The sequence below is a fragment of the Zingiber officinale genome, chromosome 8A, assembly GCF_018446385.1.
Source record: "Zingiber officinale cultivar Zhangliang chromosome 8A, Zo_v1.1, whole genome shotgun sequence".
Lineage (NCBI taxonomy): Eukaryota > Viridiplantae > Streptophyta > Magnoliopsida > Zingiberales > Zingiberaceae > Zingiber > Zingiber officinale.
The window spans coordinates 67,602,696-67,628,759 of NC_056000.1; the positions used below are offsets into that span (position 1 = coordinate 67,602,696).

The 26,064-nt window shown below is 39.0% G+C and overlaps 3 protein-coding genes across 3 annotated transcripts; all 3 read right to left on the minus strand.

The window, feature by feature from the left end:
• Positions 1–2,584: 2,584 nt before the first annotated feature.
• Positions 2,585–16,328, minus strand: LOC122009376 (multiple RNA-binding domain-containing protein 1-like). The gene is made up of 15 exons (XM_042565502.1): positions 16,085–16,328; positions 15,893–16,000; positions 15,402–15,516; positions 13,613–14,277; positions 13,379–13,510; positions 12,170–12,262; positions 11,929–12,046; positions 6,653–6,976; positions 6,317–6,381; positions 5,557–5,728; positions 4,028–4,132; positions 3,844–3,945; positions 3,520–3,693; positions 2,941–3,075; positions 2,585–2,854 (listed from the first exon to the last, which is right to left on the minus strand). Coding segments are annotated over exons 1-15 (2,460 nt in total). The 5' UTR covers positions 16,087–16,328; the 3' UTR covers positions 2,585–2,704.
• Positions 16,329–17,259: 931 nt separating this feature from the next.
• Positions 17,260–21,135, minus strand: LOC122009377 (proline-rich protein 12-like). Its single transcript, XM_042565503.1, has 4 exons — positions 20,073–21,135; positions 19,860–20,003; positions 18,671–18,856; positions 17,260–17,637 (listed from the first exon to the last, which is right to left on the minus strand). Exons 1-4 carry the CDS (start codon positions 21,021–21,023, stop codon positions 17,557–17,559), a joined length of 1,362 nt encoding a protein of 453 aa, XP_042421437.1. The 5' UTR covers positions 21,024–21,135; the 3' UTR covers positions 17,260–17,556.
• Positions 21,136–22,672: 1,537 nt separating this feature from the next.
• LOC122009378 (phosphoglycerate kinase, cytosolic-like) lies at positions 22,673–25,534 on the minus strand. The gene is made up of 6 exons (XM_042565504.1): positions 25,187–25,534; positions 24,819–24,896; positions 24,491–24,751; positions 23,948–24,265; positions 23,162–23,320; positions 22,673–23,087 (listed from the first exon to the last, which is right to left on the minus strand). Exons 1-6 carry the CDS (start codon positions 25,376–25,378, stop codon positions 22,893–22,895), a joined length of 1,203 nt encoding a protein of 400 aa, XP_042421438.1. The 5' UTR covers positions 25,379–25,534; the 3' UTR covers positions 22,673–22,892.
• Positions 25,535–26,064: the final 530 nt, after the last annotated feature.

A 26,064-nucleotide genomic window follows, 5' to 3' on the forward strand; every position in this document is an offset into this window, starting at 1 on the left:
CGACCCTTTGGGCGACTGATGACTGCTTGATGGTCGGCGCTCGATTGACGCCGAGGGTTTGGTCGGCGCCTCTTTTCTTCTAGCCGCTTGGGCTTACTCCACATTTATATATTCGTTGACCTTCTTGAGCATATGTTGAAGTCCCTGGGCGACTTCCTGATAAGTGATTGGAAGAAATCTCCTTCAACAAGTCCTTGAGTGAAGGTGTTCATCATCGTCTCGAATGAGACCGAGGGGATGCCCATGACTACTTGATTGAAACGTCGTATATAGGCCCGGAGCGCTTCTTTTGATTCTTGCTTCAGGGAGAAGAGGCTGACACTCGTCTTTTAATAGCGTCGGCTGCTGCAAAATGATGTAAGAATGCAGCTCGGAAGTCCTTGAAGCTGCTTATAGATCCATCCAGCAATCGTCTGAACCAACGTTGCGCCGATTTGGAGAGGGTAGTGAGAAAGACTCGGCACTTCACTCCATCTGTATACTAGTGCAGCGTGGCTTCATTATCGAACCTATCCAGATGATCATCTGGATCGATTGATCCATTGTATGTTCCGGTCGCCAGCGAGGTATAGTGTCTGGGCAAAAGATCTTGTAAGATCTCCTATGAGAACTGCCGATTGATCCGTTCGGACGACGCGTTGCTTCGAGGCGCCTTGCCTTTTCGTGTATCTCGAACGGGAGCATCATTTGAAGACGATCCCCGTTCTTGATTCGCTTGGATTATTTATGAGGGGGTCTGGAACAAGGCGCGATGAAAGGGGATCGGTGCGGGCGGCGCTTCCCCCCGGCGTGTCGATCGGCCTTCTATTCTACCCCCATATAGAGATTTTCTCCGCTCGGTCTTCCTGCCCCGCTCCTCTCCCAGCCGTCGATGTTGTAGGCTACGACACTTGCTGATTGGTTAACGCCTGTTGTTGCTGCTGCTCGATCATCTTTGTCGCTCGGCTTGCACGAGCATGTTGAGCTCTTCCTGGGTGAGCATCACGGTGGTGAGTCATCCAGCATCCTCCATCTTCTCGGCTCGAATGCAAGTTAAGTTCCCACATACGGTGCCAAATATGATCCTGTTCGAAAGTCGAAGAGATGGAAAGCCGGGGATGTGTCGCTCTCGCTGACCGCCTTTAGACTCCGCTCTAACCTGCAACACAGATGACGTCAATGCTGAGCCAAGGAAGCGGTCCCGGCATTGGCCCTCCGACACTCAAGTCAATCACCGACGATGAAGTAGAAGGCGGAGGAAGAATGAACAATAGAGAGCATAGTGTCTCACGTATTGCGTACCTCCACCGATGTTTGAACCCCCCTTTATATATAGTTCCTGTAGTGTGCATGCACGCTTCCCAAGACAAGCACACTTTTCAAAGTTTTCCCTGAAAAGACTTGTCAGTAAAGTATCCCTGACATAGTACCTTAACGGGCCGAGCATATCTCTGAAGTGACAGTGGAAGCTTTTGTCGTACGACCTTCTAGCTGTCCATGCCCGATGTAGGCAGCACCGACTCCCAAAAGGATGTCGATGGATATCAGAGGGAGTGTACTGCTAGATCGAGCGGGTTGGCCGCTCGATCGAAATTTCACCGCTCTGGTGTCCCGTCCGGTCGGTCAAAACCTAGCTACTTCTATGCGTGTGTTCGTTCAATCGAAGTTCCACTCTGCCACTGCTGAGACCTACTGCCAGGCCGAGCGAGAGCGAGATAGCCGCTCGATCGAAGTTGAACTCTGTCAATGTCGAGCTCTGCTGTTTGGCCGAGCGAGGTAGCCACTCGGCTCGGCTTCTGCACATCGTCTCGTTCATTTAGTGTCGGTCGTTTGACTCCTCCCCGTGTCGAAGGCGGTGGCGGATCGGGACCTTTTCCCTCCGATCAGGCATGGTCGCCCGACCGACTAATGATATCTGAGCATTGACCATCTCGACTTTGACCTCCACCGTGATAGCTATCTTCTACGGGATGGGGCCCTCATCATCACCGCATCAACAACCATACATGTTATAACATTTGTAACAGATATAACTTTATAATTACTGTAATATGGACTTATCTTCTTCGTACAATTGATCGATCGATTCACGATTTAATACATGTGATAAGAAATATTATAGTAATTATAATTTAAATTTATCATATTTATACAACTAACCGCCGATTCATGATTTAATCCATATGAACCCCATGGAATTATCCATGGAATTATCTGAGATGATAAGTGGTGGTTACGGTTGCAACTAAGAACATGAGATCGAATCATAGAGATGTCAGGGTATAAATCTCCAGACCTTGTATATCTCATTCCATGTACTACTTACCCTCTTGATTATCATAATTTATTTTCTTCGTGATGATCTCAGATTCGGTACGACGCAGGAGCCAAATAATTTCGCTTTTGCAGCGCTGCAGATGATTTAGTCCCTATCACTGAAAAATAATATCAAAGAGTATGTAAAAGGATTGATGGATGAGACACTTGCTTATAAGAAAAAACATAAAATAAGAGCGCTGATTCCAAAAATCAATGCGCTTTTGATTTTTGTAATTTAAACAAAACCGCAAATGGTTTAAAATCACAAATTTCTTTAGTTGCAAGATTGATAACCAATACCACAACTTACACTTCAAACAAAATTTCTTACAACATTTTCTTTTTGTTACATGTTAAATTAGTTTTAAGAAGTAGAGCAAAACAGATACAACCACATTCAGAAGAACTACAATATTCTTGCAATCTTCTCGACTTTCTCTGCCAAAGTATCTTGTTTTCGTTTCTTGGACAGGACATTGTGTCCATCTGCGAACTGAGCAGCCGCCTTTGCTCTTAGATCTTCCATCGTCTCTTTATCTTTTGCTCGTTCGAGGACCTGCATGAGGTAATGTAAGGTGAGCTCCTTAGCTTATCGATAAGTTGATGAGTGTATAAACTGGACTTTCTGTGCAAGAAGGGTACCAGGTGGCGCCCGTAGAGATGTGTGCTCGACAGATTCTCCATTGCATTTTGGGCCTCTTGCTTCGTGATGTACTCGACAAATGCGTAACCCTTGTGGTGGCCACCAAACTTCACTGGCAACCTCAAGCTCTTGATCTGAAATCACAAAAGGGAATCAAAGAGGTTCATGCTATTGAAGATTAAAAGATATGCCGTGTTATGAACCTATCTGATTCTCAGTATCGACAAGTTGAAAGATCATTTATTGGTGTAATTTTCAATCAATGAATCAAATCACATTCTATGAATTGGGAGACTGCGAATATGATCTAATGCAGAGATCCACCACTGATGGTGAGATGCCTTTGGATTTATGTTGCCCGGTTTTGAAAATTAAGATACGAATTAAAATGCACTTCGATGACAGGTTATGCCTAGCTACATAAGTGACAGGTTTAAGAAAATTTCCCATGAATGTAATAGTCACTTTCAGCATTTTGTGACCTCTGGCTATATAACAAACTAATTTCCAACTTTTTGAGGCTGCATAAAGCTAAAATCGTTCGAAAGTGAGACAATGGTTTAGATACATATGCTTACCTGACCAAATGGACTGAAAAGCTGCTTTAAATCCTTTTCTGTTGCCTCGAATGCAACATTTTTCACCATTAGTGTTGTTGAGCTCTTATTTTTCTCATCGTTTTTAGGAGCCTCACTGGCTTTCTTTGAATGACAAAGCTGTAAGATAAGAGCATGGCCATCCAGGACAGTTCCCTGCATGTTTAAGTACAAGCTTGTAATTCACAGTTAAGATTTAACTGCGAACCCAGAGACAAATATAGGAAAAGCTTCGGTCGGAAAAAAGAGTTCATGAGAAAAATATTTGTTCTTGTTAGTGCTTTGAAAGCTGTGGGACACTATTACCTGTAGATCCTTGCATACATCGGTAGCAGTTTCCACGGAATCAAATTCGATGAACCCGAAACCCATAGAGACATTCTTACCACCCTTAACATGCTTCTTCACCTGATAGAAGGGCAATAGAGTTTTTCTCAGAAAAAAGTACCACAAGTAAGCAAAAGCTCACAAGATAATTGCTGGACTCTACCTTTACGCTTTTAAGTGCCCCATTCTTCATTTTGTCACTAAAATGGTTCCTTAGTGACTCGTCGGTAGTCTTGAAATTCAGGTTCTTGACAAATACTGACCGTGACTGAAAACCAAACCATGAAAATAAGCCCAAAGAGAGGCTTGAATTCCTCATGAAGTTGTAATGTTTGCTAGAATACAGATTGCAAAAGAAAAAACAACATAGATAAAAAAACTTAATTGGACAAAATTAAATTCCTGATGAAATTCTATTGTTTGATAGAATATAGATAGCAAAAAAGAAAAAGTTTACATAGAAGAGTAACTGTGTCTCGAATTCTGGTAAATGCAAATTCATGTCTATAGTCATGTCACCAAGAATGTCTAATATTAAAGTATATCAATGTACTACCTTCTGCAACAAATATCATTTCCATGGAGCACTCTCTTTTTTCATTCTATTGTTTATCTTTTGGGTACAGACATTATTGGATTTATCTCTTCTGAATCAAGTAATTTCAATTTTAATTTTATCGATTTTAGCATATGGCCTTCTAGCATAGCCCTCTTATTTTCTTTGCATAAAAGCAGAGTTACAGAAGTTTATTCAAGCACTCCCTTAAGTGCCTGCAGATATGGATGCAACCCATCGACTTCAGTAAAGTGCTTGCACTTGGAAGGTAATGTGCTATGAAACCAAAATACTAATGGTAGCATATGGTCCACACATCTATTATAACTTTATGAGGTACACATGCCTACATGTAAGTCCCTAGCGATATTAATTAAGTGCGTGTAGCTTTGCAATGGATCGCCAATCATTTACAAGCTAAACCAAGCAACAGTTGCAGAAATCCTATAACTTCTGTATGGCTAATCTATAACTTCAGGCATTCGAAGTCAAAACATCAAAACTCATCATTGTATGGCCAATCTATGAATATTGGCAGCTTTTCTTCAATGATTTCAGGCATGAAGACAACAAAACTCATTGTTCATTTGCTCCTCTATATCGTGATGAGATGTGCATTTATTTTGGAGCACAAACAATGAATTAGGAAAGTTGAGCTGGTGAAATAACTAAAATAAATTGTTTAACATTTGTCTACAGTTTATAGCCTTTGAATAAAGAAAAAATATACATTCCCCATATGCAATATGAAACTATCACTAAGAGCGACCTGATTGCCTACACATTATTAACGTGCAAAATTGTGAAAGAAATACTAAAACCTTGAATGAGACCTGAGTGAAATATGAATCCACATATGTGGTACGATACCAACTCATGAAAATAAGAGATGCAAAATTTTGAAGGAAACTACCGGATAAACCGAAATGACAACTTATGAGTTTTGATGAAAACAATAATTGTAAGTGATCAATAATATGTGATATGTACCAATAGGAAAATTATTTTAAATACTAAGCACATTCAAGTAATTTTCACCTGAGAAGGGCAATGATTTTAGCCTTAGTAGAACAAAGAAATAAAAATAAATTGCATACGCATTTGTATAAACAAGAAGGGGAATGAGGATGCCACACCTCAACCTTGTCAGGATCAATTTCTTCTTCCGCTATTCCTTCCACAGCTTGCCGAATTAAAACTTTGTTAAGTTTTTCTTCACCCACTACATTGTTTTGTTCTTCATTGTTCAACTTTGGGCTAGGAGATAAAATGTCGGTAGGAGCCCATTCCAAGTATAGCGGTACATCCCTAACAATTAAAGCATTTTTTAAAAGAATAACTAGATAGAAGAGATGCAACTGTATCCGTGTTTATCAAGAGCACAAGAAACCTTGAGAAACAAACACATAAATATCGGCAATATTTACATGTAATGATCATGAAAATTCACATGCAAATGTAGATTCCCAAATATATTTCCTCTTTCTAAAAATAGTCAAAATGAACACTTAATGATTAGGTTCAAAAAGAAAGGCAAAGGAAATTAGTTAGAATTAGTGAAGCTCAGTACTTTTGATGTCAATCTTTACAAACCTAATATTGTAACGAAATAGATTGAATTGAAGAAAAAGAATAAAGAAACACCTAGGAGAGGTCATGTGACAAATTGAACTAACTAGTTTATTATGGTTCTTATTTAAGGAATGAAAAGATTTAGTAGATCTAGTAGTTAAGAATATAGCATGTTATTCTATTGGAATCACCATTGAAATTTGTAACTGTGCAATTACAGGTGGTTACATAAAGCAATCTAAATGTGATGCTGTCACCAAAGAGAAGATGCAATGAAAATGCTTGGACAATAATGCCATCCAAAATGTTGTTACCAGAACTTACTTGTATCGTTTATAAGCCAAACCCTTAAAAGCAGCACGAGCTTCTCCAGCTTCAAGAAAAACTACCTGAGAAAATTCAATGGAACACATGAGGTGCAAATGCCGCTTCAACTAGGTTGTCAATATTATCTTGAACGAAGAACAATTACATCAATAAGCTTTAATGCAGACAATTGGGAGATTAGATGGCTATGTAAACAGCATTTTAAATGAAATCTCCAAGCTAATTCCATGCAATCAAAATCCACTTTTAAAAACAAAACACTAGAGAGAAGAAAGAAATAATCATGAACAGATACAGATGCAATATATGATGATTGAAGAGTGATTGACATACCAAGGCCAAGACTCTTGTAGGTGGGAGAACAACTTTGTTCAGGCTCCCATATTTTCCAAACATGACAGCAAGATCTCCTTCATTAGAAGTGTAGGGCAAGTTCTTAACCAATATCACGTGATTGCTTCTTTTGGAATTTTCAGCCTTCTTAGAAGCAAATTCTTCTAATGCTTTAATGTTAACTCCAGCATTGGACAGAGCCTTTTTTGTTTCTGCTATCACATGTGTTTCTGCTAGAGCTACACGTACAGCAAGATCATTTGCTTCATTGTCAAGGAGATCACTTTTCCTGATACCATGCTTCCTTGCAATGTGTTCTACTACCTATGTAATACAACATACATTTCTTAGCTGAATTTCAGTATTAAATCGATCACATATGAACCATAGCAACCATTGAAAAAATTGTGTAAAAAAAGTGACAGAAATAAAACAAAATTTAACATGAGAATATAACCAAAGTTTCAGTGACACTCTACTAAGTGCTCAACAAATCTAGAATCCATGTCATGTTAGATTGGAATATGTGCCATCAAAGTGAATCTTATTAATAGATCAGTAAAAAACACAAAATGTAGGCCTTAGAAAATTATATTATTTTTGGTCATTAATCAGATCTCTGAACTGTTGGACCCCGTGGTTGTTTTGATGTGATCATCCAAGTTAGTTAGGTCCTGTTTGTTTTTGAAGTGTGCAGGAGCTTAGGAGCGCAGGAAGTCGAGCGGAAGACGCAGCTAGCGAGAAGGACGACACGGGAAGGGAGCCGACGAGCTCGGTGCGTCTGAAGGACGAGAGAGCTACGGAAGAATACACAGGTGGGCGAGAAGAACGTGCGCGACATTCGAGGGACGTAAAGCCGGGACGGAACACTGCTCGAGGAAAAGGCCGGGAATTGGGTTCGGGTGAGCCCTATTCCGGTTGGCCGCAATCACCCAAGTTATCGGAGCATCGGAAGCTAAAATGAAGGCTAAAGGAGATGGAACGCTTGCTTGAGGCGCCCTCAATGAAGTACTAAAGGCGCCTGCGCTGCCCTCAACCTTGGAGGCGCCTCCAACAAGTGTTGAAGGCGCCTTAAACAATGGAGGCGCCTTCAACACTGCTTGAGGCACCTCCAAGCTGGTCAACTCGACTGTTTGAGCGCGGATAGAGTTTTATGCGCTTGACTTGGTTAGAGGCGCCTTGGACCTTTGTTAGAGGTGCCTTGGACCTTCGAGATAGAATTTTCAGGAGCTATTTAAAGGCCCCTGGAGCTAGGAAATGATCATTGAATCAGACATTCAATTCCTAGCAACTTGTGAACTCTTTTAGTGTGTAAAAAGGCTTCTCCGCCTACCGTGAAGGAGACATTCTAGCGGAGCTGTTCAACCGTCTTGGATTAACAACCGTTTTGGTTGTAACCAAGTTAATTTCTTGTCTCTTATTTTAATTCTGCCTTTTACTTTAATTGTTGTTATTTATTTTGAGTTGAAAAACCAAGGAGGGTATACTTTTATTTTACAGGCAATTCACCCCTCTCTTGTCGGCCCCGTTGCACCAACAAGTGATATCAGAGCCCGACCGCCTCAGAAGGACTAACCGCCAACTAAAGCACAAAAATCAAGACGATGGTCGGAGCGAACATTCATCCCCCGAAGTTCGACGGAGACTTCGCTACGTGGAAACGCAAAATGGAGGTATTTTTTAAGACCGAATTCGATATTCTTTTAATAATGAAATATGGATATACAACGCCAAAAGACAAAGAAGAATGCAACTGGACGAAGGAGCAGGCCGAGGCCAACGAAAAGGCGGAATTCCACCTACTCAGTGTTCTGCCGCCCCAGGAGGTAAGTCGGATCGGAAGCTACGACTCCGCCAAAGACCTCTAGAATAAATTCCTGGAGCTCCACTAAGGCACCTCAGAAGCAAAGCTAGCGAGGCGTGATATCCTCCGGACTCAGCTGATGAATCTCCGGATGAACACTGGCGAGAAGGTAGTGCAACTCCAAGCGAGAATCAAGGAGCTGATAACGCAACTGACAAATCTCGACAAATCGATAACAAATCGAGATTCCATCCGGTATGCACTCAACGCCTTCCCAAGGACTCCAGAATGGGCTTCCTTAGTAGATGCTTACCACATCTCTAAAGACTTTGAGGTAAGTAGTTTAGAAAGTTTATTTTATACTTTCGAACTTCACGAGTCTCGACTTGCAGAGCCTCAACAAGTAGAAAAGTCGAACCTCAACATTGCCCTACAAGCCGAAAAGGACGATCCCGACTCCGAAGCGTCGATCGACGAAACCGAAGCGGCGCTACTGGTAAAACGTTTCAATAAATTTCTTAAAACTAATAAATTTCGATCATAGTCGAGAAAGCATCAGCGCAACAGAAGAACGGTCCGGTGCTACAATTGCAACGAAGAAGGGCATATCAAGGATGATTGCCCAAAAACAAAGCAAAAGACAAAAGACAAGGTAAAGTACAAGTCAAATTCCTCCAAGCACAAAATCCTGAAGGTCACGTGGGACGATTCAACGTCCTCCGAATCTGAAGTCGAAGCCTTCTCGGGACTAGCGCTGATGGCGAACCACCAGCTAGAAGAAGAGTCAAGTTCAGAAATGAGCATAGATGAAGGGGGAGGAACATCAAAAGAGGAAAGCTATGATGAAGGGGGAGTATCACAAAGTAAGGTAAGTAAGGTACGTGCTCTAAATCCTAAACAGTCATTTCAATTTATTAAAGCTCTTACTAAAGACTTAGCTGAATTAGAAAAAGAAATTGCTAATTTAAATAAAATGTTAGTTAATATGAAATCTGAAAATGATGAATTGAAAGTCCAAATTGAAAAGTTAAAATCTGATGCATGTTTAAAAACTAATGTCTTTCAAAAATCAAAAATTAAGGTTTATGAAAACTTAAATTGGTATATAAGAAAACATCAAGGTCAACTTAGAAGAATACCTAAAGGCTATATACCCCCTAAGTTTTTAACTAACCCTGTAGCAAGGAATCTATACTGGGTTCTAAAATCTTTACTGGATTAAAATCTCTTTAAGTTAAGGCTTTCAAAAAAAAATTAAACATTAAAAACTTCTTTATGAGACTTTGACTAAGGAAGTGGTTGTTGCTTCAATAACTAAGAAGGCCTAGTGCCTCGCCACGACCTGGAAGCCAAAATATTGAAAATAAAATGTTTAGTTTACTTTCTGATAAAAGTATTAAAATTAAAAATAGATAATACTTTGAAAAGTTTTTAAATTTTTTTTTTGAAAATTCTTCAAAAACATTTTTTTTGAAAAATGTTTCTTAGAAAAAAGTTCCCCACTCTTTTTGCTGTGATCAAAGGGGGAGATAGTTAAGTACAAGTTTAAGTTTAGGGGGAGTTAGGAAAATTATAATTTTTTTTTTTGCAAATTCAATTATTGCAATCTTTGTACTTAAAATGTAAGTTTAGTAATTTACTTAAAATTACTATTTGTTTGCTTTTTCCCTAACTTGAACTTGGATTGATGCACATAAAAAAGGGGGAGATTGTTGGACCCCATGGTTGTTTTGATGTGATCATCCAAGTTAGTTAGGTCCTGTTTGTTTTTGATCCCTGTGTCTAAGTGTGCAGGAGCTTAGGAGCACAGGAAGTCGAGCGGAAGACGTAGCTAGCGAGAAGGACGGCATGGGAAGGGAGCCGACGGACTCGGTGCGTCCGAAGGACGAGAGAACTGCGGAAGAGTACACCGGTGGGCGAGAAGAACGTGTGCGACGTTCGAGGGACGTAAAGTCGGGATGGAAGACTGCTCGAGGAAAAGGCCGGGAATTGGGTTCGGGTGAGCCCTATTCCGGTTGGCCGCAATCACCTAAGTTATCAGAGCATCGGAAGCTAACATGAAGGCTAAAGGAGATGGAACGCTAGCTTGAGGCGCCCTCAATGAAGTACTAAAGGCGCCTGCGCTGTCCTCAACCTTGAAGGCGCCTCCAACAAGTGTTGAAGGCGCCTTAAACAATGGAGGCGCCTTCAACACTGCTTGAGGCGCCTCCAAGCTGGTCAACTCGACCGTTTGAGCGCGGATAGAGTTTTATCCGCTTGACTTGGTTAGAGGCGCCTTGGACCTTCGAGATAGAATTTTCAGGAGCTATTTAAAGGCCCCTGGAGCTAGGAAATGATCATTGAAACAGGCATTCAATTCCTAGCAACTTGTGAACTCTTTTAGTGTGTAAAAAGGCTTCTCCGCCTATAGTGAAGGAGACATTCTAGTGGAGCTGTTCAACCGTCTTGGATTAACAACCGTCTTGGTTGTAACCAAGTTAATTTCTTGTTTCTTATTTTAATTCTGCCTTTTACTTTAATTGTTGCTATTTATTTTGAGTTGAAAAACCGAGGAGGGTATATTTTTATTTTACAGGCAATTCACCCCCCTCTTGCCGGCCCTCACTGCACCAACATGAACTGCCTTATTTTTGCACATCCATTGTTCCGTACATGATGAATATCTGCCAACTGTTAGGCTAACTTTATAGCTGTAGCAACCAGTCTCTAATAACTGGATCCCTTCTGTTCCTCTCCCCAATGATTCATGCAAGGAGAACATTAAGTTCAACTTTACAAATCAATTATATGTATGTTACTAATAAAAATGAAATATACAAATAAGCATTATGCAATGGGTGCAATGGGTCGGCCACCTACTGACTGAAACATCTTGAAGACCTAACCAATAGGATTTAATAGTTAAAAACACTTGTTAGTAATATTATTTGCCAAGAATAAGTAACACCACAAAGTACATTGTTGGGAAAAGTTCTAAATTTAAGCATATAAAAGCATCTTTCTTATCTTATCTATAACCCATGATATTACTTTTTTCCCAAGTCATTAACTACAGATGTTATCCTTCATTAAATTCCTTTGTCTTTTACAGCTTAAATAGATATACACAGGGATTAAAAGATGGTATTTAAATGGATTGATTAGGAAATGATACTCCATAAGAAGAGCCTTATGGGCTTGTTATGACAGGTAGGCATAACTATATTGCTAAATATGAATTATAGACTAATCTGGTGTGCCCGAATACTAGTTACACCAGAGTATTGTTTTAGCAAAAATCTCTAACCTTGAGGGTTGTAAGGTGATAACTCATCCCATATATATGAAAAGATAGAAAGCATAAAAGAAACTAAGCAATAAAAGAAACTCATAGTCTCAGTTAGTCTCAGCAGAAGAAAATAATATTATCAAACCTTACACTACTGAGGTAATCCACATAAGAAAATTGTTTTATAGTTTTAGAAGATCATACTGTATCTTGACGCATGAACAAAGCATTCCATGCTCGTGTATCACCACTAGCTTCAGATGCCTTCCTCTGTTCTTGACGTAGCTGCTTCAAGTTCTTTTTAGAAGTTGCATGTTCAGACCTTTAAGGATGATGAATCAAAAAGAATAAGCATACTAGCTTAGACTGTAAGAAAAATATAACTGGCAGCTCTCTATTTCAGTAAATTGTGATAAGGTTAAAGAAACCACTGCAATATGCTTACTCAATCTTTTCACTAGTTGGATTTTTCCCTTTAGCAGGCATAATATGCAACAATCTGCCTTGGAATATTGAGTTGTCCAATTCTTCCAGTGCCCTACGTTTAAGAATTTAACTAAATCAATGTCGCACACAATTTTAAAAACTAGCATTAATCAAGATTCAAGTAGTCAACCAGCAATAATCTAGTCCATGCATGAAAGTCACATAACCAAAACCACAAAAATGAACTAGTAATGGTAAATATGCATTCTTGCTTTTTAAAAAAAAAAAAAGAATTGAGGAAATTGGATATGAATCCAAAAGTTTGAGAAGACAATTAGCATTGCATGGATAATAAGTAATAATAATAGATGATACTTAATTGAACAAGCACACGTACTACAAAGCATTTGATTTGTCAACCAAGTTCTGAGACGTTGGATTCAATACTGATCTACGTTGTCATTTGGCATGTTAAGTGTAACCTAAAATTAAAGCACAATAAACCTCACTTAAATCAGCATCAGTGTTATTTTTATTCATCAACATCAGCACGAAATGACTACATGGCCCAATAAGAGAGAAACTCAGAATCACATTTGAAGCTGAAAGCATAAATTAGTAATGTCTTTAACTAGAGAAAGTAGCACAATCAATTGCATACATAGGATCCCTTCTCAATGAAGAGCATTTTGATATTCAAATCCAGGAAATTTCACTTGCTTAAGAAAGTTCACATTCACTAAAATTAAATAAAATAAAAGAATTAATTCACAAGAATCTTTCAAAATTCTTTTTTCCTAAGGACCAATTTACTTTCACGAACAGATTCATTTCTTCTGAATAGGTTGCAAGGTGTGGTGCTACAGGCTGAAGAATCTCCTATTTACTAACAGCGAGGGAAGGAACTGGCAACTTCCTATGCATCATACAGAAACACCAAAAGCTTCTGCAAAAATAGGCAACAGTGAAGGGAGAGACCATACAAGGAATTCTAAATTCTTATTGTTTACCCAAAGTTAGGAAAATCAAATTGTCACAGCTCCCGAAATACTTCATCATTGACTATGCAATTTTACTATAAATCAAACAAATATTTTTTCATGTTCTAAATGGCCATTGTTCTTGTTAAAGTACAATCACAAGTTTTGCAGTAGGCTAACAGTAGAGGATGTGATGCCAAACATTCATGAATTTAAACATAAATAATAACACTAACTGAAATAATTACCTTATTGCAGATTCATGAAGTGCATAAAGGACATAACCTATTCCTTTAGATCTTTTTGTATCTTTGTCGACAACAAGATGAACCTCTGACAGTTCACCAAATTGGCTAAAAAGTTCCGCCAGATCATCTTCGCTGGATACGAAAAAAATGATAATCATATGGAGGGAAAAAAATGGGTATTGAAGTTATAGTATGACATTCTACTGATATAATTAAGTTCAAAGAAATTCATACGTTGCTGTATATGGAAGATTGCGGATAAACAATCGGCCAGTTTCTAATTCCTGCTTATACTCATCATTAAATGATGAATTAGGGATCTCATTGTCATTGTTCTCCTCAATGAAAGTTTTTGAAGAATCCACTTGCATTAGGGCTTGATCAATACCAGACATATCAATCGTCTCATCATTTACATCAGGCTTACTAGGCTCACCATCAGATGCATCTCCTTCTATTTCTGAATCTTCTGAATCCGACCAATTTGCCTTGACCCTACTCTTAAAATATTCCATATCTGTTGTATTATCATCTTCATTTAATTGCGCCCTGTCTACTGTTTCAGAAGAGACTCTTTCTCCACGGCTTAATGAAATCCCTTTTTCTTGGTCAACATTTCCATCTTTCACAATTGCATCAGAAGGAGCTAAAGTATCATTATCCCACATCTTCTGTTTTGATCGTGGCTGCATGATTTGAAGAAACTCTCTAAATTTAGGATCTTCATATTCACTGGGCTTGGCATTTTTTTGCTTAAGAGAAGAGTCATCAGAAGTTGAGCTGGAAACCCTCATTTCACTCTTCTTATTTGAATCATTTGGACTATGTGTACCGACTTTCTTTGCAGAGTAATGACTCCATGGACGAGGAATATTTGGATCACCAACTCGATGAGCAACCTACAAGAAAGCAATTCAACGTTATATCAATGCTTTCATTATGAATGAAAACAAAAAAGAGAAATATCATGAGTCTATAACACCCATTCAACTTAGTTATCAAGTGTCTGGTCCTTGACTAGTAGTGGAGTTACTAGGATAAACAAATACTAGCGGAACAAGTTGTCTTAGATTGCCAGCACTATGGAACAGCTCCATAAATTGATATTGAATTTACCAAACTAAATTTACTATCTTAATTTGGTTGGTAGTGTAAATTCACTTTTTTATTTTTTGAGGTTTTCAGACATTGGTCCGGGCAAAAGGCAAATGAAACTTAAAAAGATACTAGTAATGATAGCTCCTTTATCACAGAAATAAAGCAAATATCTGAAAAGGATATGAAATGCAATTTTATCAAATGATTTTGAATAATATCAGTCTATCAGATCCATGTGGGGAAAACAATTGGTTTAGCATGCCAAGGGCAGTCCCAAAACTAGTGATAACATTACAATTCAACAAACTGACTCTCCAGCATCTAGATTGTGTTAGTACCTGATAATTGTGTCAAAAATTCATCTAGTAGTAAACAAGATATATCTAAAAGTAGAAAGCTCTCAAACAAGAAATCTTAAAGTGTATAAATCAGCTTGCATTCAAACAAAAAAGTAAAATGTATGAATCACATAAAAAGTCAATTAAAGTTATTAGAAACGATTTTATTTTGCACAATACCTTTCAAAAGGATGAAAAGACGATAAGGATCTTGTAAATTATGTAACTGTTGCATATTGTTTAAGTTTTCATGTCTCCAATAATCAGTAATAGAATTAAGCATATAGTTGCCAAAATAGAAAAGTCAAAGAATTAGGAATATGTTTTAGTACAAGTTGTGGCACTCCTACTCTCCTAGCTTTTGTTAAACCATGCAAGTTGTTTGACCAAAAAATAATTATAAAGAAAATCTGTTTTTCATCTAAATGTTTAATCTAACTGGGATTACAATGACAAACAAAGCCACCCAAGCGATAATGAAATCATTGTCCACTCCACATCACCAATACCAAATATGTATTTGAATAACAAGAACTGCCAACATAGTAGAAAGAAAAAAAAAAGCCTTATAAATCATCAAACAATACCTCACATGTGATTTTGCATGTGTCCATGTAAGAATTGTTGAAATAGTTAAGCGCATCTTCAGCTTCCTTCTCAGTCTTGAAACCAACAAATGCAAATTGCCGACTCTTTCCATCTCTGAGGAAACCAAATGAGATTATTTTCAAGACACGCAAATAAATCAATAATAGATCCCTAATAATAGAATGCACCATATCAGTTGAAAACCATTAGTTTAATTCTGTTTCGGCACAGATTATGAATTCTAGACAACATGACGCATAGTCAATATGAAAATCAAAAGGCCCTGTCTCCTTAGCAAAATTCTAAAAAATTTTGCTCACAAGACATAAAATTTAGACGGGTGAGTAGAAGCTGTGACCTTTCGCAATGAGATAATTTTGTCTACCCTTCAAATAAATATTTAGAATTTACAGTGATTTCTTTCTGGATAAGGAGTGAAGACGAGGAGTGAAAACGAAAATAGTTAATTTTCAATCACTATGAATCTTGCCTAGTGCGCATGAGTTTAGCATCAGTGACCTCCCCTTTCTGAGAGAAGAACTCCCGGAGCCGGTTCTCATTGGCGTACTTGGGCAAATTCTTGACGCAAAGCCGAGACCTGCCGACGAGCTTAAACAATTAAGCAACAAGGTAAGGTGGGTAAAGAATTAACGCGAGGGAAAAGAGAATACAAGGCACGCACATCTTCGGGAAAATATATCGAGAGAACGAGAAAGGGCAGCCTTTCCTCAGAAGGATCGATGAAGGAAAATACGCCGGCGTCCAGAGAGAAGCACAATTAGGGTAAGGAGGCGGAAGTGGCGGCGGCGGCGGCGGCGGTTAGGTTCGTCGGCGATGGCGGATCCCAACTTCAAGGGCGGCGGCGTGCGTCGGCGTCGGCGACTCTGTGCGTGTTTGCGAGGAGCCGAGGAGTGTTTAAATCGGGCCGGTTCAAACACGAATTGGTTCGACTATTAATATTTTAAGAATCGATAAAAAAACAAGGAAAAACTTTTTTAAAAATTTTTATTAAAGAAAGTTATACTTAACCACCAATAAATTTAAGGACAAAATAAATTAATTTTAATTTTAATATATTAATATAGTTCACTTTTATTTTAAATATTTAAATATAAGCACATTTACCGACAAAAAATATATATAATTTTCTAAATCAATGAATTGAATGTGAAATACCATGATTTCTGAAATTATATAAATATATAATTCAATTTTCTTATATTGTTTATTTTATTGGTGTTAAATTAAATAGTTATTTTTTAAACTTTCGTTCAATTAATTCAAAAAAAATTATAACTTGACTAATAAATCAATCTCTTTAACCGTCCAATATCATCAGTTGACATCATCAAAGAAATATTTGATTAATTTAATAAATTAATTAATTTTAAATGTACAATATCATTCGAGATATCAAAATATTAATATGAATCGAATTAATTAATTTTATAACATTTAATTATTTATTTATTTTTTCTCAACCTACCATCCAACTCAAGCCCAAGCTGACGAAGCCAGGCGGCCCAGGCTTAAATAGATCAGTCCATCTGGGCTCATATTTAAATGAATTGATTAAATTTTAACTCAACTTATTAAAATTATTTGACGAAATATATTAACCCTATAGATTCAACTCAAATTGACAGCTCCACTTGCCATGCAAGAACAGATTCTCTGATCCGTAATTTACGGACCAAGGAATGGTCCACTATTATAGACCCTGATTTAGATGGACGCTATCAATTTAAAAATGGACCCATCCAAATCAACGATCCCGATAAAGATACACGAAGAGACATTTTCAAACCAAAAACATGACATTGATCCCGATAAAGATACTGATTGACTACAGGCATCTAATCAAATTTCAAATAATTGTTATTATTCCTTTTTCACTAAAAGATCATGAATTAATATCAGCAAAATGATCTAAAAACAAACATAAGACAGGGATCCAACTCCCATTTCCCAGGAAACTCCTATTTGTCGACTTCTACAAGCAGCATGCTAAAGTTACAAGTAGTCGACTATATCTTATTCTGGAGATTGAAATCAACAAGAGCAAATTAAGGTATCATAGAAAGGCTCTCAGCGCGAAAAACTGGTTTAGGTTAAATGCATGGAAGCTTTGTTGATCCGGCAAGGGATTATGAATTACTTGTAATGCTGTGAGACCTCCCGCACAAGCTTGTCCATGAACTGACATTTCTTGTCGAAGCCCCAACCTGGGTTGCTCTGCAGAAACCACCATCAGGAAAATATTAGATTTGGATTTAGTGATTACTTCGATTGTAATAAAAATGACAAAATCCAATCAAAGCAAAAAAAGAATGATGTCTAGTTTGTGCTGCATCAAAGTATTCGGGAAAAAAGAAAAGGGAAAAGAGGTTTGAGAACTTGTATTGCAATGCTAAACTGGAAGAAAATAGTCATAAGATTCCATTTTCCAGAAAGGGAAAGTAGTAGTTTCAGAAAGCACATCAGGACTCCAAGAAAATCCAATAAGTTTAGAAGATCCGTGAAGCATTGCTATGAAACAATGCTGATGAGAACTACAGAAGTCAGCGTGTAAACCACAACAGAAATTACTCAAACACAACAGATCGCAAAACATACATGAATTATTGATGAACAAAAAGATACTTTTTATCCACAACCACAAGATAGCATCAAGAAGCTGGGAAAATTAAATATATCCTAGAAGGAACTAAAGGAAGCAGATGCATGATGAATTAGGGAAGTGATGCCATGAGAATCTTTATGATTCTCTGTTCATCTATAGGTCTGAATCTTTGTAGCACTCAAACCTCTCACTAGGGATGATGGGACAATAATTCAGAATTAGTCTCTCATCTCTAGATAACAACATTGGTTTAAGTACTGATTTTTGAATCCCTAGTGTGAAGGATTATGAGCTAAGGACATTTTGAACCACAAAGTTACACAAGACTTGGTAGGTCAGTATTAGCAATCGCGTAGGATTCTACATAAAACTGATGACAAAGGGTGGCGACTTGATCCTTCAGCAGACACATACCTATACAATGCACTTCTTGAGTATTATACAAGTTATTTTATAAAGTTCTGTGAGTTTTCCAGAAATCTTCGAAGTATTTTTACTCATGAAGCACATTTTCCAAGCAAAATGATTGGGAAGCAAATGCAATATAAATCCTAAACGAAGATATATGGACTATTAAATTAAATTTTTTAATTTTTGAAATCTGTGATACAGTATAACACAAAAAATTAGCAAGAGTAAGACAACCTGAAGAGAAAGAACAGCCCGCTCAGTAAACTTCTTCACAGAAGAATGTACGTTCTCTGGAACAGTCTTTGCCACCCTCTCCAACTCTTCCTGTTGTTGCTTAGCAGTAATTACATCAGGCCCACAATACATCTCAATAAGTTCTTCCTTCAAAGGCAATTTTTTCATAATTTCTTTTACAGCTTCCTGTCAAGAAAATTGCACATCAGACATTCGTGAAATAGTATACAAATATGTCTAAGTGCTTAGCCACACAGCTGATCCAGACAAGTGGACCTAACGGCTTGTTGCTGTTATTGTGTCCAAGTGCTAGCTACGACTAAAATGTCCATAATTGCAACACAAAATTCATCCAAGTTAAAGACATTGCAGAGACATAAATAGTAGCAACACTTGCTTTTGTATAGTAGCTACACTACTTTGTATTGAAGCCTTTAGGTTTTAGGCACATTAGTTTACCAAATACGAAAAACAAATCCATATATACAGATAATAACAGAATTTGTAGTAGAAAATAGAAACAAAAATACCTAGTGAACAAGGACCACTAGATAATACCACCAAATTAATTATGGAGCAAACAACAAAAAATGAAGTGGCCAACATAAGCCTATATCTCACAAGTGGTTAATAGCGAGGTGAAGTAAGGTTTTGTAAGGGGAGAAACAACAAGTGTCAAGTAGCATGCATATGTGATCTTATTTAATAATGTATTATAGTGATTCACACCCAAAAATGTTTGATCTAAATAATCCTAAAGAACATAATCTCTACAAATAATTCATACAAACACTGAGCTGAAACCTAATTAATAAGAAAGAAAAAGGCATGAGGTTCTGACACAAACCAATAGTAAGCAAAACATGTCTTGTGTATAGCAAAAGCTTTCAAAAGTAATGTGCAGAACTGTTATTATGTACATGATATAAGTTTCTAACACTGTTATTACTATACAAGCTTTAACATGGTAGGTCAGTTACAACATCACCTACCATGTCTAAAGACGGACAACCCTTAAGAAACCTTATACCAAAGACCTACGCCTAGTTTACATTATTGCAATTCAAAATTTGATATGGAAATAGAAATGATCACTTTCAGTTGAGAATCATCAAATATTTATCATAAGGTAAACATATCACATATCACATATCTACAGACAAAATACAAATTAAGGACCATGAATCACCTCCCATTGTTCATGGCTTTGGAACCCTTCATAGGCCATCAAGAATGGCTTAGCCTTCTGCAGTGCTTCCTCAAGGGACATCGGTGGCTTCTCATCGATATCTGGATTTTCAAAATTAACCAAGTATTCTGGCTCATACTCAATCTGCACAAACAGAAAGATTAGAGAAAGGAAAACATAGAACAAATCTGCCCAGTGCCATCAAATACAGACCATATTGTTATAGTGTTGGGCCTCCAAATAAGCCTGCACCAGTGGAGATGGCAGAGCTCTCAAGCTCATTTCTTCAAATGCTTCATTCAGTAGATTCATCTTCTCTTCTCCAAGCCTCTTCTCCAATTTCTCTCCATCAGCATTGTTTCCAAGATAAATGCCAATGTCGAGTTCCTGTTCTTCTGCTCCTCCTCGTCCCCCGGACCTTCCGCCTCTCCCTCTCCCTCTTCCCCGGGTCATCGTTCTACCTCCTCTTCCCCTCCCAGGGCCCTGCCCGCCGCCCGAACGAGACAAGACCTCAACAGCCCTTTTTACAGCCTCCTCCCGTCCCATCCTCGTCTGGCTCGCCGTCTGAGCAGACGTTTCCGGACCAGACCTAGGAGCTGGTCTCTGCCGGAGATGCCGATTCTCCTCGCGCGGCCGGGCATCTGATTCGGGAACGCGGGTGGGCTTGCCCCTCCCGACGCCAGAGGGTCCAGGGGACATGCTCCGAGGAAGTGGAGCGACTTCATCCGAGCCAGCTAACTTAGGTTTGTCTCCCAAGTCGGAAGGCACTTCCTCCCGCCTGAAAAAAATCGGCTTTTTAGGACCTGCGGAGGATTCGGAGGGATCGGAAGGAGGCGGCGGCGGCGGAGGCGACGGGGCGAAGCGCCCGCGGCCCCGCCCCACAGAAGCAGGATCCCCAGGGGACATCCAAGACGAGAAAGAGGGGAGGACAGGAGAGGACGGTAGTACGGGTTGGCCTCTCCCGCGGCCAACGCCCGGCGGGGCAAAACCATGCTCGTCGCCTTCGTGGGGAGCGGGTTGGCCAGGGACGCGGGTCGGGGGTCCCGAACCTCGGCCTCTTCCTCTTCCGCCACCACCACCAGGCAAGGTGGAGTAGGCATACAGGGCGGTGGCCGACGCGGGGCGGCCGCCGGGGACGGCGGTTAGCTTGCCGAAGGACCGCATGTGGCGTTCGATGCTCAGCCGCAGATGGATTCGAAGAGTGGGCGGCGTAGGGCTGAGAGATCGCTATTACTTCTTAGGGAATTAGGGAGAGACGAGGGAGCAAGAGCGTAAATGAGCCCGAGTCAAACCAATCTACTGACTGGTTCAAGTTTCGCTTGAGTTTAATTCAAATTCGACCTAAGTTTAATTTATCTAATATCATCGAGCTTATTTAATTATTTTTATTTAATTGATTATTGATTAATGAATTTCTAATAAATTTCATGTTGAAAATAAAAAAATACCCTTAATTATTCATATCGTCCATCTTTTAAATTATTAAAATAGCACTCTAAAATAACTTTAATAAAATTGTTTAATCTTAAGATCCTATCAAATTAACTTTTTGATGATATAGATAAATATTTTTATAAATACAATAATATTATTAATTGAGAAAATTCAATAAAAAAAATTAATAAATAAATACCAACAGACTTTAAGAAAAAAAAATATAAAACTTAAAATGGAAAAAATCAGTCTTTTTTATTGGAATGGTAAAAACAAAGACTGTCTTTTTTCCTTTATTATAAAAAATCCTATCTCTTGCATTTTTATTTCCAAAATTATCTTTATTTTTTAACTTATGAAACTACTACTATTTTATTGATCAATATTGATAAAAAAAAATCCATGTTGTAATAGTTAAATAATTAATATAATCACAGTATTATTAGGATTAATAAGAAATTTAAGGGATGGTTAAAAAAGGGATTAAAAAAATATTTCTGGTTATTAAATTTAAGGGATGCTATCATGCTATGTAGCTTTTCTTCCTCCTCGCCCCCTCGGACTGCAGCCTAAAGGCGGAGCGTTGGAAACCTAGAAATGAGGCAGAGGGTGTGAACTAGGGATGTAAATAAATTGAGCCGACTTGAAAATTATTTGATTTGTATTTTCGTTTCATTTACACCCCTAGTGTGAACAGAGAACAAGTGAGATATACAACTAATAAAATTTTCAGAAGGGGTACTTTCATACACCCCCACGTCCCCTTGCCTCTGCCACTAATAAGAGTTAAAATATTGTCACATTATAGTAGTAACCAATGTTCACCAGATATAAAATGTCATATAGTAACAACTATCTGCCACTAATAAGAGTTAAAGTATCGTCACAATATAGTAGTAACCAATGCTCACCGGATATGAAGTGTCATATACTAACAACTATGAATTATAATGGCTAAAACACAATCATTATTAGTATTAATTAGAGTGTCTATATTATCACAGTTATAATTAATAGTTGCTACAACAATGCCAAAGTATTTTTGAAAAAATATTCATATGAAATAAAATATTACGATTCTAATAAAAAGGATACCCTTTTAATTTTTGTCCAAACTTAAGCACAATCAAATTCTATTTGACCCCTATTTACACTCAAAGAATTAATATGCATCACCTTCACAGTTCAGCTCTTTAACACCACCTCTCATTTCTAAATGGAAATCATCACAATTAAGACAATCAGAAACTTTCATGTCTAAACTAAAAGCTCAAACACACAAAGATAGATGATATTCAAAACAGTAATTCGGTCGCAGTTGATTCATGCTTGAGATCCAAGGAAGCCTATCATAGGATAAACCTACAACACCAAAGTGATTTTCTGACACAACATGAAACTCTTCCAAAAACAAACTCAAAGTTGGGTTTTAGATACAACACCATAGCAGTTGATTCATCCTTGAGATCCAAGGAAGCCTATTATTCGATAAGCCTACCACACTGAAGTGAAATTTTCCGATACACACGGAGCACGCAACTCTTTGAAAAACAAACTCGTAGATTAAGTTAAAGAGTTTTAGATACAACACATTTTGAATCAGGCGTCGTCCAGTGCAAGAACACCAGGAAGAGGCTTGCCCTCCAGCAGCTCCAAGCTAGCACCACCTCCAGTGGAGATGTGGCTCATCTTATCGGCGAGCCCTGCTTTCTCAACTGCAGCCACTGAATCGCCACCTCCTATAATGGTTGTCACGCCATTGGCACTCAAGTCGGCTAACTTCTTTGCGATTGCCTGTCATCAAACAAACACTTCACAATCTAATTAACTGAGAAAGTGATGGAGTGATAGTGCTTTTGATCATTTACATCGGTTCCAGCAGCAAATTTTTCGAATTCAAAGACTCCCATGGGTCCATTCCAGATGATGGTCTTAGCAGCATCGAGGGATTCACTGAATGTCTTGATAGAATCAGGGCCAATATCAAGACCCATCCAGCCATCAGCAATGCTTGAAGCTGGTACAACCTGAAGATGCAAGAAAAATTCACAAATTATCATCAATTGGAGTCTTATGTGATTATGGTGTACCCTATCATCAATTGCAGGTTTATTTATTTTTTAATTTAAATTTAAAGTACGGTTCGTACTATCTATATTGGAATTAAGTATTCCTTTTGGTATAGCTATTTTTCCTTAATATACTATATTATATAATATGCCTATAAATTACCAGGATGGAATATTGTATTATTCCAATTTTAGTAGAATGATTAAAAATTTCATTTTTTATTATGGAACATACATATCAATATGCATGGATAATAACTTTTCTTCCACTTCCAGTTACTATGTCAATAGGATTCGGGCTTCTACTTATTCCGACACGTTCATGGCATCACCAAAAGGCCATGACCCCATGTTTGCAATCTCACAATAATGCCTTCAATCCATGACAAATTTAGAATCAGTCCTATTAATTTTTCAATAGTTAAAAAGAGGAAAGTGTCTCCATTTTTGTGCAATCTATTCTTTCTCTCATCCGAGCCTAGGAGTAAACAGGGCTTAATTGATACGACCAACGATAGATATTAAGTTGTTAGGATGCAACAATTTAGTTTGCTTAACTAATTAAAAGAAAGTATAAGAGCAAACCATGCTATTGGCATCAGCAGCAAACTTGTCAGCAACTACAACATCTGAGGGTAGCAACAAAGAAACCCCCTTAGACTTGGCTTTCTCCAAAAGTGAAATTGCAAGCTCAAGCTTATCTTCCTCGACGAGAGACGATCCTACGGAGTATCCTTGTGCCTTGTAAAAAGTGAATATCATTCCTCCACCGAGCAAGAGGAGGTCTACCTTCCCCAACAATGACTCTATCACCCCAATTTTGGTTGAAACCTTAGATCCACCAACAATGGCAGCAAAAGGCCTAGTAGGGTTTCCTACAGCTCCAACAAGATAGTCAAGCTCCTGCATAGAGGAAGGATGGCAATCTTCAGAGTGATACAAAATTGAAAACAACAGATCAAGGAAAATACAGCAAATTGCATACTTTTTCCAATCATAAAATGAATAATACTGTATTATCAACAAGAACATATCCAGGAACCCTCAACAAAACAAGAATTGAAGTATATCAGACCAGGACCACACAATAAAGATCAAGTTAAGGGATTGTTAAGAAATCGAAAATACCTTCTGCATCAGAAAGCCAGCAACAGCTGGCTTCAAGAATTTGGTAACCCCCTCTGTCGAAGCATGCGCCCGGTGAGCTGTTCCAAAGGCGTCATTGACATAGAGGTCAGCAAGCGCTGCTAGCTTCTTACAAAACTCTGGGTCGTTTTTCTCTTCCTCTTTGTGGAACCTCACATTCTCAAGAAGGAGAACACCTCCATCTGGTAACGCAGCCACCTTCTTCTCTACTTCTTCACCGATACAATCATCAGCCATCTCAACCTACAAAATCTTGATGTGAGAAACTATAAACATCGAGAAATAATTGAAATAAAAAATTTATGCATACATCAACACCAAGAAGTTCAGAAACCCTAGGCACAAGGGGCTTCAAACTGTATTTGGGGGTGACACCTTTAGGGCGGCCCTGAAAGATTAATATTCACAGTTAGTTCTCTATTACGCATATGATAGCAGATAATAGGCTGAATTCGGAATGACTCCTTGCTATGAACATACAACAAAACGAAAACGAACACCATATGTATGATCAAACATGTAATTTTGATCCTAGAGTAAAAGGAAAACATCAAGCTAAGCTAGCCTGAGGAAATTTTGAAGATCCTCATCTGTGATGATCACTCCACGCGAAATCCGTGATGGAGATGACGGAGAATGAACTAAAAGCATAAGATTAGATCAGGGTGTGAGAACGACCAGATGACTGCAGAGGATCACTCTGGCGCCGTGATCGATCAGGTACTTGATCGTCGGCACGGCGGCGCGGATGCGGGTGTCGTCGGTGATCTTCTGGTTTTCATCCAAGGGCACGTTGAGATCCACCCTCACGAACACCCTCTTCCCCTTGAGGTCGTCCCCTTTGAGGTCGCCTACGCTCTTTTTCGCCATTTCTCCGGTGAATCAGCTCCAGCACCGTTGCCGGAAACCTCGATCGGCTCGATCGCGAGCGGGAGACGAGGAGGAACGGAGTCAGAGCTTGGCGATCGAGCACGGGAGAGGCTCACGCTAAGACGTCTGGCGCTAACGTGCTCTGGGCTTCCAGAATGTTCTTGTCCTTTGCGAGCGACGTGGCTGGGACGCAAATGAACGGTTAAGATGAACAGAAAAGTAGGATCGGACGGTCACACGTGTGCTTCTCTGGAAGGGTACGTCTAGTTAGTCTGAGAAGTGGGCTTCAAGTGGGGCGGGCCCAGCTCCTCCGGTCCTTGCAGCGGATCGCATCTGCCCAGCTCTTCGAGCATGGAGAGGGTCCCATCGTCGTCTCTCCGCGCGACTTCATCGTGCGCTCCATAGTCTTCACCGGGGCCCCACGTGGATCCACACCGTCTACACGAGTTGTTGCCGCAACAACGGCGGGCCCCTGAGGGGCATTTTAACATAAAACGCCTTCAAATGGGGGGCCATATAAACCGTCATAGCCCTTTCAACTTCAACGGCTTTGGGGATCATGCGCTGCTCCGTCACCTTCCCACGATTCAACCGAAGCAGAAGACGACGAAGGGTTCGGGGCGATGGCGGGAGCATTGTAAAAGCCGCCGTCTTTGGATCAGCCGATCCTCGGCGAGGTAAGGAAA